We start from the raw sequence: 14133 nt of genomic DNA, 5'->3' as shown, positions 1-14133 counted from the left end.
GATGCTTATGATTTTCTTCCTGGAAACTCTCATCTTGCCGTACCTAAGAGTTCTGTGGAATTTGCAGCTGTACTGCTGTTGGGAAGACTGCTGGGGAGTAAGGTGCACCCAGCTCCTCTTCTCATAGGTCTAAGGTGATCCTTTCATGACCTTGTGTGTGCTATATCGTTGCAGTAGGTCGTCCTACTTAGCCAAGTCTTAGTTTTCACTTTTCTTTCCTCTTCTGAGTTTTCTTGGTTGGTTCCATGGCTGAGCTGGATAGTAGATGTTACATTTATGTCTGGGCTGGTACGCTCAGCACCCAAATTCTTACATTTTAAGCTAGGTCTGGAGGCTTTTCGTAGGTCTGTGTGTAGATGATGGATATTTTTTCTTTCTCTCTTGGGATCTATGGATCACTCTGCCGGAGTTGTTACAAAGATTTTCTTTCTTTCCATCAGTTAGTGGCTTGTTTACATGGAAACGGCATGTTATGTTTTAACAAGTGAAATAAAACTAAGAATCCCCTGCCGCCCCCGCCCCTGAAAAACATGTTTTTCAGTGGTTCTCAAACTTTTGTATTGGTGACCCCTTTCACACAGCAAGCCTCTGTGTGCGACCCCCCCTTATAAATTAAAAACACTGTTTTTTATATTAAACACTATTATAAATGCTGGAAGTGAAGTGGGATTTGGGGGTGGAGGCTGACCGCTTGTGATCCCCACGTAATACCCTCGCAACCCCCCGAGGGGTCACGAGCCCCAGTTTGAGATCACCTTATTTAATAGGACTGAAACATGCCCTAATGTTCCTTATAAAGGGGGGAGGAGAGGGAGAGAGAGAGGGAGTGTGTGAAATGTATTGCTTCAACTAGAATTTTCTGCATCTAATGAAAAGGTGTTATACTTCACTGATGCCCTGGTTTGAACTTTGTTAATGTTATGATTACATATTTCTTAGCTGACATAGCAGTTGATTGTGCCCTGTGGGAATGAAAATATCCCTGATGCGGGTTGAATACAAAGAAATAGATTATGTATTTACATTCTGCTTCCATGGAAAATTGATACAGAAGGAGTAAATCAATGAGATTTTTAAAAATGTAGCTTCTTTTTCAGAGGCAGTCCAAAAAAATCCAGAGGTCGGGGGAGAGGAAGGCTAATGAAAAGGACTAGGGTAAAACATAACCGCCTTTGGGTCAGCTCAGTGTCCCCCTCCCCTTTTCTCAGGCGGAGTGCCATGTACATTGTTGTCAGATGGGAGGCAGGGTTCCCCAGGGAGACAGTAAAGGGAAGAAAGAAGTGCAATCTCGCCTGGTTACACTGTCGTCAGACAGGGAACACGAGACTCGCTTCTTTGGTCTCCTGTGAAAACGCTGTGAGAAAAGAGCAGAGCCAGGTCTTGCTTAATCTTTCCTCATTAGAGGAGTTGGAGAGCGTGTGAGCCAGTTTAGCAGTGTAATTCCAGGGGATGTTCTTGTTGCCTATTGGATAATTGCTCCTTCATAAAGGAGGTGTGAAGACTTAGAGTAATTAAGCTTTACAGTTAAAGTAAGGATGATAGCAAAAATAATTCCAGCCCACCATTATAATACTGTTGGTAACCCAAAACAACAATAACAAAACCAAGACTAGTTAAGTTAAAAAGGCTTTGCGTGCATGAAAGCGTTCTGGCTGGAGAAACACAGCCTGTTGCAGTTTGCAGGTCAGGACTGTACGTTGTCATGAGGAATACTTTACAGCCACGGGGGTTTCCTGTCTGGCTAAATTCTGCACTCCATTTGATTGATGTTTAGTGGCAGATTGCCTCTATAGTCTCGCCTGCACTGGAAAAGGTTTGCTGCTATAGCTGTGCAGGTAGACCCTCCTTGTGTAGACACAGCTTCTACCAGTGAAAATATGCTGTACTGGTATAGCTTATACCAGTTGCCTGAACAAAATAATCTATGCTGGCAAAATCACTTCCTTGTTGGCATAACTGTCTACACAAGGGCTATTTCTGATTATAAAAATGTTGTTTAAAAAGAACCCACACCTCTAACAGATGTTGTTATACCAGCAAAAGTTTCTAGTGTAGACCTGGCCTTTAAGAGGTGAAATATGATAGTGGTGTCCTTTCTTACAAAAGCCGCTTCGTTGTCTCCCAGCCTCCTCTCACGGCTCAGAGCTCTTCCTTTGAGCAGGCCTAGTATTTGTGCCATGTGACACGTTTCAGTTTCTCATGGGTTCCTAGGTATTTGCTAGACAAATGTAAATGGCTTAGAAATCTGCCAGTACTAGTATCTGCCCTTATTCCCAAATCGATCATTGTGCACCAACAGAGAGCTCAAGCGTGTACAAATAGAGGGAGATGGTCCTTGCCGTGAGGAGCTTACCTCCCAAATTGGACACCGACGTCACAGATCAGATACAAATGAACATCCTCCATTTGGGGGGTCATTTTAGTCCGTTTTGATTTTTTAAATTGATGTTTATTACCCCCAAAAATTGATGATAAAGCCTGAGGGACTGGATCTGGTTTGAAATCTCTAGAATACCAGGGCTAACAGACAAGATCTTCAAATTCCAGGTTCTGTCTTCTCTGCATGAACACCTATTTAAAATCTAGGGGAGCTTTATGTACATGTAGCAATTTATTCTTGCATCCTTGGCCATGATGTCCATTTTCTCTGTCAAGCAGCATACTCTGCACGGTTAGGTGCTGCCCTTCACTCCAAAAGTAGCTGCATTTCAGTTCTGCTGCTTTGGAAGTGGTGTTGGGGCTAGTTTGGGATGAAAGGTACCATAGAAATATGATCTTCTAATCCAATGTGCGCTTGTTTTATATCTGCTCCTCCTGGAGGAGAAACAGACACAATCTGCACAAATAGGAGCTGGTGGGTGATTATTTGATATACTGCTTCTATATATTATATGAGTAGAATTTAAAAAAATGCCAATGTGATCTCTGCAGTATAAAAGCTTTGTCCTCCTATGACCCATACTATTGTTTGTCATCTGTTATGTAATTTCATTTGATTTATCTGCTAAATGTCCCCAATGCCTGTGGTGATGTGCAAATTCATATATAAAATCCAAAAAACATAATTCTGTAAATAAATGGTGATTATTAGGCTGTAATTCTGTCTCTGTATGTAAACAATGAATGCAAGTATACTGCAGCAGGTAGTTCCCTGGATAACACAAGCGGGTGACTGCACTTCCATCTTATCCCTTTCTCTTAACATATGCACAGATTAAATCCTCAGCATTACCAGTGGGCTTTTCAGAATGGCTTTTCCCAGTGTCTGTCAGCTTGTAAGCAGAGTGATTAGCCAGCCAGATGAGGGTGTTATGGTGTTCAATGCCCTTGTCTTTTATATGGGATGAGAACTGTGCAGATGCCACTGTCAGATGTTCATAAAATAACTTTGCCCAAGGAGAAAAGGAGGACTTGTGGCACCTTAGAGACTAACCAATTTATTTGAGCATAAGCTTTCGTGAGCTACAGCTCACTTCGTCAGATGCATACTGTGGAAAATACAGAAGATGTTCTTATACACACAAACCATGAAAAAATGGGTGTTTACCACTACAAAAGGTTTTCTCTCCCCCCACCCCACTCTCCTGCCGCTAATAGCTTATCTAAAGTGACCACTCTCCTTACAATGTGTATGATGATCAAGGTGGGCCATTTCCAGCACAAATCCAGGGTTTAACAAGGACGTCTGAGGAACGGGGAGGCGGTAGGAAAAAACAAGGGGAAATAGGTTACCTTGCATAATGACTTAGTCACTCCCAGTCTCTATTCAAGCCTAAGTTAATTGTATCCAATTTGCAAATGAATTCCAATTCAACAGTCTCTCGCTGGAGTCTGGTTTTAAAGTTTTCCTGTTGTAATATCGCAACTTTCATGTCTGTAATCACGTGACCAGAGAGATTGAAGTGTTCTCCGACTGGTTTATGAATGCTATAATTCTTGACATCTGATTTGTTGGGGCCATTTATTCTTTTACGTAGAGACTGTCCAGTTTGACCAATGTACCTGGCAGAGGGGCATTGCTGGCACATGATGGCATAGATCACATTGGTAGATGTGCAGGTGAACGAGCCTCTGATAGTGTGGCTGATGTGATTAGGCCCTGTGATGGTGTCCCCTGAATAGATATGTGGGCACAGTTGGCAACGGGCTTTGTTGCAAGGATAGGTTCCTGGGTTAGTGGTTCTGTTGTGTGGTATGTGGTTGCTGGTAAGTATTTGCTTCAGGTTGTGGGGCTGTCTGTAGGCAAGGACTGGCCTGTCTCCCAAGATTTGTGAGAGTGTTGGGTCATCCTTCAGGATAGGTTGTAGATCCTTAATAATGCGTTGGAGGGGTTTTAGTTGGGGGCTGAAGGTGACAGCTAGTGGCATTCTGTTATTTTCTTTGTTAGGCCTGTCCTGTAGTAGGTGACTTCTGGGAACTCTTCTAGTTCTATCAATCTGTTTCTTCACTTCCGCAGGTGAGTATTGTAGTTGTAAGAATGCTTGATAGAGATCTTGTAGGTGTTTGTCTCTGGCTGAGGGGTTGGAGCAAATGCGGTTGTATCACAGAGCTTGGCTGTAGACGATGGATTGTGTGGTGTGATCAGGTTGAAAGCTGGAGGCATGTAGATAGGAATAGCGGTCAGTAGGTTTCCGGTATAGGGCGGTGTTTATGTGACCATCGTTTATTAGCACTGTAGTGTCCAGGAAGTGGATCTCTTGTGTAGACTGGACCAGGCTGAGGTTGATGGTGGGATGGAAATTGTTGAAATCATGGTGGAATTCCTCAAGGGCTTCTTTTCCATGGGTCCAGATGAGGAAGATGTCATCAATATAGCGCAAGTAGAGTAGGGGCGTTAGGGGACGAGAGCTGAGGAAGCGTTGTTCTAAGTCAGCCATAAAAATGTTGGCATACTGTGGGGCCATGCGGGTACCCAAGGAGATTTCTGGGGAGGTGCCACTTTAATGCTGCAGGCAGTAGCATTGAACTGACCCTTTTCCCTCCTGTGTCTGTCTGCAGGAAGCTGGGGACAACAACCAGTTCTGCTGGAGGAACCTGTTCTCCTGTATTAACCTGCTGAGGCTCCTCAACAAGCTGACCAAGTGGAAACATTCTAGGACAATGGTGAGCTGGGGTCTGGGGGGTTTCGCCCTTTGTTGCAGAGATCCTGTGGTGCATTTAATGGCGTTTTGATGTGAGCGAGTGTACTGCACTACATCTGCCCATCCTTGATGCAGGAAGGAACAGCCTTCTATGTCTAAGAGCTTGCTATCCGATTAGGATGATGAAGCTAATTTCTCTCCCTGGATCTTGCCCTTGGCAAGAAAACATTTAAACTACAGTAACTCCTCACTTAAAGTCATCCCGGTTAACGTTGTTTCGTTGCTGATCAATTAGGGAACATGCTCATTTAAAGTTGCGCGATCCTCCCTTATAAAGTTGTTTGGCAGCCACCTGCTTTGCCCACTGCTTGCAGAAAGAGCAGCCCGTTGGAGCTGGTGGGGGTTTGAAATCAGGGTGGACCAGCAGCCCCCCTGTTGGCTCCCCTAAGTTCCCTGTGTGGCAGCCATGCAGAAGGCTATCAATTGCTGGCAGTTCAGCTGTCCCTCCCTCCACTGCCATGTGCTGCTCCTGCCCTCTGCCTTGGAGCCGCTCCCAGGAGCCTCCTGCTTGCTGTGTGGGGGTGGGAAAAGGGGAACAGGGGTGCTAATGTCAGAGGTGTCCCCCTCCCCCTGCTCCTGTCCCCCCACTCGGGTGAAAGTAACTTAAAGGACTTACCGGTACGTTGGAGTCCTGAGCAGGGGCAGGGCCTCAACCGGAAGGGGCAGGGCCTCAAGCAGGAGGGGCGAGGCCTTTGAATTCCCAGGCCCTTTAAATCGCTGGCCTGGGGAAGCCGGTCCGGTCCAGCATACCAGCTCTTGCCGGTATGCCATACCTGACCATACCAGCTTACTTTCACCTCTGCCCCCGCTCCTTTACCCCATTTAGCCATCTTCACAGAATGGGGTTGGGGGACAGGACACGACAGGTCTCAGGACCGAGGGAGCTTGCTGCCAGCAGCTGCTGTCTCAACTTGTTGATCTACTTAAAAAGGAAATGTACCTAGAGTGGGGTCAGCGTACTTAAAGGGGCAAAGCACATCTCTCTCTCTCTCTCACACACTCACACACAGTGTGTGTGTGTCTCTGTCTCTCTCTGCCATGCTGTCTCCCCTCCCTCCATTCGTGCTGCCTGGTAGAGTGTGAGGCTACATTAACAACAACGTGTTAACCCTTGAGGGCTCAGCCTAGTGCTAGTTCATCATTTAGCAGTAAGGCATTCCCTGGGAACCATCTCCCCCTCTGACTCCACCCCCTCAACCAAGCTTCCCAATCATCATGGCTGTGTACAGTATTCAATTGTTTCTTTAAAACTTATACTGTGTGTGTGTTATATATTAAAAAATTTCCCTAACCCCCCTATTTACATTAATTCTTATGGGGAAATTGAATTTTACTTTACATTTACATTTACATCACTTTACATCATTTTGCTTAAAGTAGCATTTTTCAGGAACATAACTACAACATTAAGCAAGGAGTTTCTGTAACTAGAATGTGGGATGTTGACACAAGAAGAAACTGGGAGATGGTGCCTAGAACGTTACGTATGGCTCCGTTAGGGAGGAAAGGGCAGGGAAGAGCGAACATGCAGTCGGAGCAGGAAGTTGGCAGCAGAAAGGGGCTGCAGGGGAAGTAGTCTGTAGTCACTCCCTGGGAGACGCGGTTGGGGATATGCAGTTAAGTGATCTTCCATTACTCCCTGGGAGGGGGGGAGTTTGGGCTGGTAAACCCAGGGTCGGGAGTCAGAAGATGTAAGGGGGAGTGCAGGGAAAGAGCAACAGGGTCAGGGAGAAAGCAGACCACGGTTGCTAGGCATAGGGTTCCTGGAATGGAACCCGGAGTAAAGGGCAGCACAGACTGGGCAGTGGAGCAGAAGACTGCCTGGGCCAGTCGTCTGATAGGACCTTGATGCCCCGGAAGGGGAGAACTGTCGTGACCTGGCTGGAGGGCCAAGTAATGAAGAGGGAGTACTCTGAGTCGCAAACAGAGATATGTGGCAGGGCACATGAAGAAGCGGCAGAAGGGGGCATCAGACCTGGAAGGCGCTAATCCCCAGAGCCACCAGGAGGAGGCGCCCTAGTGATGGATGGGATCACATAACAGTTTTTTTTGAGGAGAAGCAGAGGAAGATGAGGAGAGAAGGGAGTGGAGCTCAGTAAGTCTAGATTATCGTGCCCCAAAAAGAGTCTGCAGGGTGTCAATGGGCCACAGTGAATGCCCCTGCTGGGGGTTCAGGCTGGCCAATTGTTTTGAATACTCTTAAGATCTGCTGTGCTGCCAGTTTTACTTCCCCCCACGTTGGTCCATATTAAAGTTATATTAATCTAGGAGTCAGTTCCCTTACAGAAACCCTCCTCTGCAAAAGGATAGTTAGAAAAGTTTATTACCCACCCTCCACAATTTACCTGCTCTGCTGACTGTCCCTATTCAGTTTCTCTGTGTTTTGTACTATGTTTGCCACCAGGGTGTCAGAGCGGCTAAGAACTTGGGAATGTGCTGACAACATTTTTGTTGGTGATTTGGTAGATGCTGGTGGTTTTTAAATCCGCCCCGATCCTGAAACGCGCTCTGAAAGTGAAGCAGGCCATGATGCAGCTGTATGTGCTGAAACTCTTGAAGATCCAGACCAAGTACCTTGGGCGCCAGTGGAGAAAGAGCAACATGAAAACGATGTCTGCCATTTACCAGAAAGTGCGTCACCGCATGAACGATGACTGGGCTTATGGCAACGGTGAGTATCCCTGGAAAAAGCACCGTCTCTGGGTTCTTGGTTGATGCTACTGCACATTTAGTTTGACCTGCTGATCCATCAGGACCCTACAAACTTGGTCTGGCTGAGGGCTGCCCTGGTAGCTGGTCAGAAGCCTTAAGACCACATCTGATTTGCTTAAGATAACACAGATTGCATCCAACCTCCCATCACGTGAGTACTCAAAGCATTATCAGCTGGGATCTGTAGGACTTGTGTTTCAGCACTACCTCAACTCGGCCTCCATTTGCACCTGCTACTTTGCAAATGTAAAAACTGCAGGTGCAATGTTGTGTGCAGTTGAGGTCATTTTGTACATCAAGTAACTGGCTGTGCCTGTAATCGCATCAAGTCTGCGGGTGTAAATGTGGCCAGTGTGTGAAAATCTAACTAGTAGGGCTTGCAGGTCACATCTCTGAACTAAAGGTGAGGGTTGCTACAGGCTACATTGTGCAAGCTTGTGTTTTGGCCTGTGGGCTGCATATCTGCCACCCCTGGGATATAGTTTCCATCTTTTTCCCCTCCGTATTTTCTACAATAACAGCTGTGAGAAGGATTCTGACAACTACAGTGATGCATTAACCCATGGGATGCAGCTGACTACACACTCAGTGCCCTTGCTTTGTGGTTAATTCAGTAGGGTAATCTGAATCCCAGGCTTGGTTAAAGAGGAAGGAAGGTTCTAAACACATTTCTTTGCCTTGACAACCTGGCCTTAAAACTTGTATTGTGTCCATGCTACTTATATCACCTAATGAGGATTAAGCCAAGGGCCAGGTGACACTGCAACTTTCTAAGAAATTCATATGAATGGGACACTATCAAAACCCCGTACTTAAGTTTTGAGGGAGGAGTAGGTTAAATGAGTAGGAGAAATTGGCTATATATAAAAACACTTTAGGGAGTTTAATTTCAATTAAAATGATTTGTTAATGATTTAAGCGTTCACCCTTTGCTTTTGAGAGCCCTAACATATATGTTGTGCTGATTCAGGAGAATCAAGGATAGAACTCATTAATCTCGTTTCACTGTGGAGTTTAGTGAAATCCGAAAAGGAAACACATGACACAAAAGCTTAATGTTTTTTTTTTTTTTAATTTTGACATGTGTCCATTTTGAATTATTTACCATAAAACTGTTTTCCTCCACTTGCTCTTTGCTTCTTGAAGTGAGTGAAGACAGTAGCAGGAATGCTTTGTCCTGCAGATGGTGCGCAGCTACTTCATGCTTTTGGCTGCCGGGAGAGTTTTAGGCACTCGACGCTCACAGACAGAAGAAGCAGAAAACCTACAGTTTTGTTTTTTGTTTTTTTTTTCTTAAAACGAGGTCTCGCCATTTTTTAAAAAACTAATTTACCAGCCACTGTTCAGAATAATGAGCTGGAAACACAGAAATGAAGGATGATTTTTACAACTAGTGCAAAGAAAAGATGGTGAGGCTAGAGCAGTGGGGGCAACCTGTAGCTGACATTGCTGACGTTGACCGCCCGCAGGCACAGCCCCCCACAGCTCTCAGTGGCCGCAGTTCACCGTTCCCAGCCAAGGGAAGCTGTGGGAAGCGGCGGGCTGCAATCAGATTGCCCTGATGGACTGCAGATTGCCCACCACTGGGCTAGAGCGAGGATGACTTGTAGGAGGTTGTGGTTGGATCTTTCTGCGTAGTATGTATTTCTCTTACGCTGGGTGCTGCACTTTGGCACTAGGGTCCCCCTCTCTGCCCCACATTTTGCTCCTCTCTTGCACCATGGTTTACTCTGACATAAGAATCTAATGGAAAATGGCATTTTGCCAGAATCCCAAATTCCTTCAGGAAAGGAGATTTAAGCAACAACATAATGTGATACTTAACATGGCTCAGTACTCAGCAGACATCACATCTTGATCTGGACAGTCTGTCAGACTACTTTGGAAATGCTCAGGTTTTCAGAGACCAGCCCTGGACTTGTTTTCCCCTAGGAGGGTTTATTTTTATTCTATGTATGTCTGGGTTGCCATTGAGCTCACTCAATCAAACCTTTTCCCCCTTAAACCAGTGAATTCACTGCATCTTTATAGTGTGAATGACTATTTCATATAGAAATGGACTTCAGGGGGACTGAATGACACTACTGAATGATATTACATGGCTGAAATATGGTTATTGCATCCAGCCAATAATTCCCGAACACCTATACTTGCTTCCCATTAACAGCCATGATTTACAGTGAGTTACACATTTGCCATATTTTACTTAATGTTAAATTTTCCATGCTTTGTCTGTTTCTCGGGCCAAAGGTTTTCTTTGGCAATTTTCAGCAAAAATGGTGGGGTCCTATGGAAAAATATGATATGCTCATGTAATTAATTAAAAGTGTAATATAATGCATACAGAGAGGGGAAGAATTATGGTTGTACAGTTAACCTTAATTCTGCTACTGCCTAATTTTTGAATGCTTTGCAACTGTAACATTATGTTAATATAGGAGATTTGTGTATGAAATATATATACATACTATGAACTGGTTTGGAATAAGCTCTTGCAGCGACTGTTGTGAATCTGACCATCATGGGCATATGACTGTGTGATGAGGTCACAATCCTTTACTTCTGTTAAAACCTCATCCCACGTCAGAAAAAAGGAATGATTTTCTCATACTCTTGTGGGGGTGGTGTTTCTTATCAAATGCAGATATTGATGCCAGACCATGGGATTTCCAAGCTGAAGAATGCACACTAAGAGCCAACATTGAAGCCTTTAATAGCCGGAGATATGATAAATCCCAGGACTCAGAGTTTGCACCGGTGGACAATTGCTTGCAGAGTGTGCTGGGGCAACGGCTGGAGCTCCCTGAAGATTTCCATTACTCGTATGAACTCTGGCTAGAAAGAGAGGTGTTTTCTCAGCCAATCCGCTGGGAAGAGTTGCTACATTTTCAGTGACAATGACAGGATTACCTGAATCAAATACCGTCACAGTAAGGCTCTGAGATGCTACTTCCTGGGGAAAGGAGAGGTCACTCTCTGACTGGGGGGTTCTGAAGTCTGGCTAAAAATCTCCCTTATCAGAATTGACTTTTTATAACTATTCAGACACCCTAAAGTGTGGTGTCCCTATCTTTTAGAGACCTTCTCTTTCCTCCAATCTTTTAGAGACCATCTAATGTAAACAGACCTGCACGTAGAGGTTGAGGGCCAAATTCTGATGTTACACTGGTGACAATCTAGAGAAACTCGACCGACATCAGAGGAGTTTATTCCAGGTTTACACCAGGATAATGGAAATCAGAATCTGGCTCGGAGTATCTTAACTTCTTTCTTAGCGTTGTTCATGTATGATAAGCTTGCTACGTTTCTATACTGTGAAAGGTCTTTGCCTTGCCTGACTGCCCTGCATTGTGCCTAATGCACAGAAATGTTTCACAGATTCAACTTGGAACGTCGCCTGAGAGATGATTAGACATCCCACTACCATATTAACACCTAGATTAGACACGTAATACCTCAAAAGATTGAAAGTAAACAATAACTGGCGATATTTGACCATCTCATCAGAGGCTACAGACTGAATAAGCCAATGGAAACTAAACTACCTTTTTGCCTCTCGAGGTGGAACCTCACTGCTGCTTGCGTTGTATAACCAAACCTCTGGACTTTGGTTTCCAGAGCTAGCAGTGTGGCATCTTTCACCACACCTGTGAATCCAGCACTTTCCTCCCTCACTACATTCATTTAACTTTGTATTGAAGTAAAATGAACAGTAAGGTATCTATGATGTACAAGTCCTAGCCGTAAAGGAGTTAGACAGACTCAGGTCTGCTCTACTTAATATTTAAGTGAGTCTGGACTTATTTGTCTAGACGTAACCAACCTAAACTGCAAAAAGGTGCCACGTAAGAGATTCTTTCTCGTCTATTGTAGGTGCCCAGTTAATTTACAATGATTTGTTCTTCTTTGGAAGGAGAGGGCAGCAGGGCCGTTTTTATGAAGTGCAATTACTGTAACCTGTTAGATTTCTACTTAGCTCTTCCTGTTGCCTTGTAAAATGTCTTGCTGAAAGTGACCCTCCTGACTTTTTGAGACACAGGAATTTGTTTGGTGTTGGGGGCCTATTCTTTGAGCTCTAGCGTAAAATGGTGTGTGTGTGTCTGTGTGTGTGTGTGCTTGCGCGCGGGGGGCATAGCATTTCTGTGCTGAGGGAAAAGAATAGTGAACTGTATAGCCTATAGCTTTGTGGTGGTGTGTGAGAATTTCGGTGTGAGACTTCTACAACTTGGAAAGTTTAGGGCTTAGTATAAATGTTCAGTTATAGTCTACCTTCGCTTAAGCCTGTGTTGCATGGATATAACAACTGAGAGTCGCTTATGTGTCAGAACAAAATCATTTGTCCAGTACATTAAAGTCAGTTGCTAAACCACTGAATGAGATTTGGCTCTTGGCATGGCGTATGCACTGTAAAACCCATGACAGTCAGTAGGAGACCTTGCGAGAGAGACACATAAAAGCAACATTGAAGGTATAGTGGCAGTGCCTATGTGCTGTGAGTTTTCCCATCAATACTGGACAGCCAAGGCCTTAGAACAATCTTGGGTTTTACCTTGTTGTTGTTTGTCCTTCCTGAACAGAGGAATTCAGCTTTTGTAGAAGCAGCACTTGTTAGTATATTGCAGGCAAAACTTCATCATGTAGACGGTAGTCGTGCTAGCCGCATCTCAAGGGCACATGAGATAAGGCCACAAGTATTTGTTACGCCAGCATCGGTGTTCATTACAATGGAATGAGGCTGAGAATGGTTCTTAATGTGGTTTGTATGATAAGGCATTTTTCAAAGAAATGGCAATAGTAAATCTGTTCACTTCTTAAACACATTGTGTGAAAAATAAAGCAGAGTGACTTCTCTGGTGTGTGCATTTCCTCAAATTAAGGTGTTGGAAGAAAAGTTGCTAATATTCTTTGTAAAAATTCAAGGCTTGTTCAGTCCTCCCCTCAGCTACCTGAACTCTTATCTCTCTGCTTCAGATCTCCCAACGCTGTGCAGGCCTTATGCTACATCATGGGATCGTGGATGTTTATTTTATTCTGATGTTTCTAAGCAGACCAAACAAACAAAGGAGCTGGAAAATAATAGAATTATTTAATGTAGTTAGCCGTCCAGTGTCTGTGCCTTGAAAATAAGAATTCTCCCAACATTAAATAATAAGATGGTGGCATATTGGTAACTGGAAATTTGCTATAGATCCAATGGTCAGGGTGCTAGCCGGGGCCTCTGGTTGAACCTGGGTCTACCTGGACTTCCCATGTGACCTTGACCTTTCTTTGTTCTTCAGTTACTAATTTGTAAAAAGTGGGATAATGGTATTTCTCTACCTCACTGGGGTGTTATGAAGATAAATAAACTAAAGATGGAAGTGCTCAGATACCATGGTAATAAGGGCCATGTAAGTACCTCAGGTGAGTGTGAGTAGAAGTGAAATGTAGGTACTGCTACATGACTGACAGGGTCCTATAGTTTGAACTTAATCCACACTCCACTGTTTTTGTACCTTCGGCCTATAAGTATTGACTGACTTGTTTGGTGGCTCTTTTTATAGAGGCAGTCTTTTCCACAGTCAGCGGGAAGGAAAACGTGCACATTAAAAGTGCCACACCTTGTCTTCAATCTCCAACAGGAAGGCACAAACCCATAGTTGGTGCTATTTATGGTTATGGCTGGAAGGCTTCTAATCACTCAGACTTCCCTTCATTCTGACCTTCCCCCCCCTCCCCATGGGGGGGGGGAAGTGATTGTCAAAAGGTCAGTAGTAAAACCTTTCTATAAATTTAAAATAACAAGCATCGATTTGTAGCTAATTCTGATCACAAGCCTGTGGACAATATCTGTTTGCTGGGATACTGAGAACTCACTTCTGACTGTGGCAGGAGATGTGCTCCTGAAAGTGACGTTTGTTAGATATGATTTTTGGACATGGGCAGGAAGGAAACATGAATTATTTGTGTATTCATTTCAGTCTCTCATTTCTGAGGTTAGCTCTTGTATCATTTGTTTTGCAGATTCCAAGCAACTTTCTTCTCTCAGATTTTGTTTTGAAGTATGTACTAAGAGGAAGAGAGGAGAATTTGTTTTGAAGTACCAGTTAGGCTTTTCGCGCTGAAGTACACAAGTTCAACGACAACAAAAAATGCACATCACAAGGCACAATGCAAGCTCTCTCACCCACATTAGGCATTGTGGAACGATGAATTACGATACCTTTTAACGTGCAATGGTGCTCTTAAAAGCCCAGGTATTAATTGTAATAAGAAGGGGATGGAGTATATTGAAAAATCT

At 44.2% G+C, this 14133-nt stretch overlaps 1 protein-coding gene across 2 annotated transcripts in view; it reads left to right on the top strand.

Annotated features, from left to right (window-relative positions):
* The window catches only part of STRIP2 (striatin interacting protein 2), a 67472-nt gene extending 54769 nt beyond the window's left edge, over positions 1 to 12703 (top strand). For both annotated transcript variants that reach the window (XM_084616872.1, XM_084616873.1), the window contains 3 exons: positions 4999 to 5103; positions 7608 to 7812; positions 10498 to 12703. In XM_084616872.1, the coding sequence (XP_084472998.1) occupies positions 4999 to 5103; positions 7608 to 7812; positions 10498 to 10748 (561 nt within the window). In that variant the 3' untranslated portion in view covers positions 10749 to 12703. The remainder of the gene's footprint in view (positions 1 to 4998; positions 5104 to 7607; positions 7813 to 10497) is intronic.
* The last annotated feature ends 1430 nt before the right edge of the window (positions 12704 to 14133 follow it).

The sequence above is a fragment of the Lepidochelys olivacea genome (assembly GCF_965140295.1).
Source record: "Lepidochelys olivacea isolate rLepOli2 genome assembly, chromosome: 1".
Classification (NCBI taxonomy): domain Eukaryota; kingdom Metazoa; phylum Chordata; order Testudines; family Cheloniidae; genus Lepidochelys; species Lepidochelys olivacea.
The sequence above is the reverse complement of the archived record's forward strand: the minus strand, read 5'-3'. Positions and strand labels throughout refer to the sequence as shown.